Consider the following 3988-nt stretch of genomic DNA (forward strand, 5'->3'; position numbering starts at 1 on the left):
GGGGCCCGGCGGGCTCTCAGTGCGCCTGCGCGCGCCCGCCCCGCTCTCATGACGCTCCCGCGGCGCCTCCGCTGAGCTGCCGCGCATGCGCAGTGAGCGCGCCGGGCAGTCGCCGGCCGACGGTTCTTCCCCGCCCTCAGGTAAGCGGGGATGCGCTGTGAGGCGCCGCTTCGGGGCGGGAGCCCTCCCTGGGCAGGACGGGACGCTTGGCCGCCGCCTTCTACTCTCGCTGGTGGCCGTAGCCGCGCTGGATGTCCCCGGCCTCGCGCGGGCGGTGGGGATCCCCCTTGAGGCGCTGACCGGCGCCTTCTCGCCTCCGCTCTGAGGCCGTCGCCTCTCCGGCGGTGTCCCGGGGGGGTGTTGGTGGCTGTTCTGCTCTGCTCGGCCGTCCCTTGGGAAGGGGCTCTGCCTGGGGGGGCGTTTAGGTACTTCCCTTGCACGCCGCGCATTGCTGCATGCCAGCCCTTGGCGTCTGATGGGTTTTTTCTTGGAATTAAGTGTCCCTTTTGCTTCAGTTCTTCGGAGCGCTGAAAAATGTCAGGTTTTCTGGAGAGCTTGAGGTGCTCGGAGTGTGTTGACTGGGGAGAGAAACGAAACACGATCGCTTCTGTTGCTGCAGGAGTGCTGGTAGGTGCAGCTTCCCTCGGGCTACTTTCAGGCTTTCTAGATGTAGTCAGCTGACGATGAGCTAAAAATTGTTAGCTGTTTGGGAGTTAAAGGAAGAGAAGGGATTCGTTGTCTTGTACTTAGCAGCAGAGTCAACCACAAAATTTGTTCTGGGTGCTTGCATCCACGTGTTTTAAGTTTCACAGCTTCTGCTCATGTAACAGCTATTGGAAAAGGTAAACCTCTGGCTTAGTGTTTAGCCTTGTTCCTAAATTGATAACAAAACTAGTTATGCTATCAGTTTACTCTAGATTGGAGACTGTAAGAATTATTTTATATGTTAATGTTACTTTTCCTAGAGTAACCTTATATCGTATTAAAAGGCTTGCATCCATATTTTAAGCTATTGTGCTTTTTCTTCTTTTTTAATAGTTTTTTACAGGTTGGTGGATAATCATAGATGCAGCTGTAAAATATCCCGAAGTGGAAGACTTCAACCATTCATACCATGCTTGTGGGGTTATAGCCACTATTGCATTCCTAATGTAAGTATAAGTTTTTGATGAGCTACATGCTCCTAGAACTTATTTTATTCAAATAAAAGAACACAGTCTTTAAATAGAGAAGTAACTAAGACTAACAAATCAAGTTGCTATCTGAGTATCTGTCGTGTCTTTCTTATATTTGTTGATGTTTATAGTAAGGAACCATTTAAAAAAATTGTGTAGTACAGGTCTAAGTCTTATTAGTTTTTGGAGGAATGCTTTTTAAGTATTAGCTTTGTCTCCCTTTAAAAAAAAACCTGAAAACCCACAACATCATCATTTTTAACTGTGTTTCTGAGAAATTTCTCCTCCTGTTTTGTAAACACTTACTTCTTGTTTTACCTGTATTTACGGGTTTTATCCCGTTTTGCTCGTACAGGATCAACGCGGTGTCGAACGGCCAGGTGCGGGGTGACAGTTACAGCGAGGGCTGCCTGGGACAAACAGGTACGGCGGTGTAGGTACTGCCTAGCAGTAGATCTGTGAAGCCATTGTCTTGGCAGTTGTAAGAGCTGTAGTAGTGTGCGGGTTGTGTGTCTGTGCGTAGCTCTGGTGTGGAACAGAAGGTGCTCTGAAACACGGGCACAAAACATCCCTACATCTTTTTCAAGGTGCTCGGATCTGGCTGTTCATTGGTTTTATGATGGCTTTTGGATCTCTGATTGCTTCCATGTGGATCCTGTTTGGAGGCTACGTTGTTAAAGGTAAGATACAGCATGGCATGTGACCTGATCCATTTTTGAAGGTTTAAAGTATTTAAAAAGACTATTCAATTTTAGAACTTAATTTCTAGGCAGGCCCAGTTTTAATATTTTGGTTCCCTACACACCACTATTCTACACTCCTATTATTGGGGTGGGTTTTGTCTACTTCTAAGTCATAAACTTCCAACTCTCCTCACTAGAATCCCAGGTCTTGGTCAACTGGGAGCTGTACTGATATAATTAAACTGCTGCGGTTATGTGGGAATAATTCCCTGGGTGGGCACTAATTCCTAGTGTAAAATTTACTGATTTCCTCCATATTGCTCCCAAAGCCTCTGCGCTAAATTAGCAAAAGGGAAAAACTAATGCAAAATGCCTATTTAAATTTATACCTTAATATGTACCACGGTAACTTTTTGTGAAGGCAAGTCTTGAGAAAGGCAAGAAAGCTGCAGCGTATTACTCTGGTTTTCAAAAAGAAGTTCGGTCACTTCAGTAAATGTAAAGCTACTGCCTGTACCTGGAGCTCAAGTGAATGTCACGCCAGTCAGGGCACGCTGGTGGTTTTAATTTTCATTCTTATCAGCTTTGGCCTTACTCAATTCACGGGTGATTTTTGAGGAAACTAAGTGCATTAGTTGCATGGTAGCGCTACTAATGTGCACTGCCATTTTACATATTGTCATTATATATGAATATGTATGTATCTATACTGACACATACATGCATTCCAAACAGGATATGTAATCCCATGTGATAATTATAGCCTGAGAATTGCATTTGAGATGCACATTTTGGGTTAGAGAACAGGAGAAGCTTCTTTTACTTGGAAGGCTAAAGGATTGTGAGGGCACAGAAGCCGCTTAGGTAAGGCTTATGCTTCTGTGTCACACAACTGAGGAACGCAGATCAGAGGGGAATGCCGTGCTAGAGAATGAAAAGGGCTCTGTGAGCTGCCTCGTGCTCAGTTCTGTGCGAGAACAATCTGGCTTAGGCGGATTTGTCACGCAGAGGCAACAGCACCAAGAGTTTGGTGTCATTTCAGCCCTGTAGCTAGTCAGGAATCCTACCTTGTAACCAGCCCCTCTCTCAAACTCAGCTCCTTATCACTGCTGCACGGTGCACAGACTCCAGATGTCCCTATTTGAATGAAACTGGTTATCTTTGCTGGCATGGCACAGTTTAGTCTTTCTCAAATGGCAGAGGTAGGATATGCCTGTAAATTACTTCCAAAAAGTTTATGGAGACTTTTATCTTTTGTTAGAAAAACCGGTTGTATACCCAGGAATAGCTGTGTTTTTCCAGAACGCATTCATCTTTTTTGGGTAAGACCCATCTTCGTTTGTTCATTTTAACTTGTTTTTAATTGTAATAGTTTGTGGGGTTTTTTTCTTAAGCCTTGTTACTAGACATGTGTGAATAAACTGCTGGCAAAGGCAGTAGGTGTCTGGAATCTGTCTGCTTAAGTGTTGTTGCAGGACCAGGAACTGGATTTACAAATACTACAACTTGCTCCCTGAAATCATGTATTTAAAATACAAGGTATTTGCTCCATTATGTACTCATGTCCCTTTATTCTGTTTTAAACAGAGGACTGGTCTTCAAATTTGGTCGCACGGAAGATTTGTGGCAATGAACACGCCTGTGGAAGTGCATTGGCTATGCTGGTTTTTTAACTGCACACTCCCAAAATTTTGTAAAACCATTTTGTAAACGGTGACCTTCAATTGTGTTTAAAGATAAAACAAGGAAAACTTAATCATAGCACTAAAAATTCTGTTTCTGTTTCTGTTTTTTTACTCTTGTATGTGATTTAAATGTTGTAATGTTTTTGACAAATGTAAAATTGCTGCAAGTAACAATGGCAGTCACTTTTATGATATGATGTTTGCTACCAGTAAATAGTATAGTGGAAAATGGATGTATTTAACCAGCTGTTTCTATGAAGCTATTTACAATCCAAGACTTACTAAAAATGCTTTAGAGCAACTTTTTAACATATATTTATTAAATATTTCCTATATCTGGACAATATAACCAGTTCTTTAATTTCAGTATTTATTGGGGTGTGGCTTTCCTTGCATGATATAAAACTATGCTGCTTTGGGATATCCCCCCCCCCCCCCCCCCCCC

At 43.6% G+C, this 3988-nt stretch overlaps 1 protein-coding gene across 3 annotated transcripts; it reads left to right on the forward strand.

Moving 5' to 3' along the window:
• Nucleotides 1-27: 27 nt before the first annotated feature.
• Nucleotides 28-3912, forward strand: TMEM50A (transmembrane protein 50A). 3 transcript variants are annotated; one of them, XM_026863398.1, is made up of 7 exons: nucleotides 28-140; nucleotides 516-627; nucleotides 1039-1151; nucleotides 1531-1598; nucleotides 1763-1855; nucleotides 3120-3180; nucleotides 3446-3912. In XM_026863398.1, the coding sequence occupies exons 2-7, from the start codon at nucleotides 535-537 to the stop codon at nucleotides 3489-3491; spliced, it is 474 nt and encodes a 157-aa protein (XP_026719199.1). In that variant the 5' UTR covers nucleotides 28-140; nucleotides 516-534; the 3' UTR covers nucleotides 3492-3912. The 3 variants fall into 3 exon arrangements, with proteins under 3 accessions (XP_026719199.1, XP_026719201.1, XP_026719200.1); XM_026863400.1 differs by lacking the exon at nucleotides 28-140 and adding an exon at nucleotides 171-353; XM_026863399.1 differs by lacking the exon at nucleotides 28-140 and adding an exon at nucleotides 303-417 and having other exon boundaries at nucleotides 507-627.
• The last annotated feature ends 76 nt before the right edge of the window (nucleotides 3913-3988 follow it).

Source organism: Athene cunicularia, assembly GCF_003259725.1.
Source record: "Athene cunicularia isolate RWA chromosome 23 unlocalized genomic scaffold, athCun1 chr23_part1, whole genome shotgun sequence".
NCBI lineage: Eukaryota > Metazoa > Chordata > Aves > Strigiformes > Strigidae > Athene > Athene cunicularia.

Coding starts and splice junctions, on each gene's coding strand:
- TMEM50A (XM_026863398.1), top strand. CDS start 535: ATGTCAGGTTTTCTGGAGAGCTTGAGGTGCTCGGAGTGTGTTGACTGG. Junction 628..1,038: donor CTGTTGCTGCAGGAGTGCTG/GTAGGTGCAGCT, acceptor CTTTTTTAATAG/TTTTTTACAGGTTGGTGGAT. Junction 3,181..3,445: donor AACGCATTCATCTTTTTTGG/GTAAGACCCATC, acceptor TGTTTTAAACAG/AGGACTGGTCTTCAAATTTG.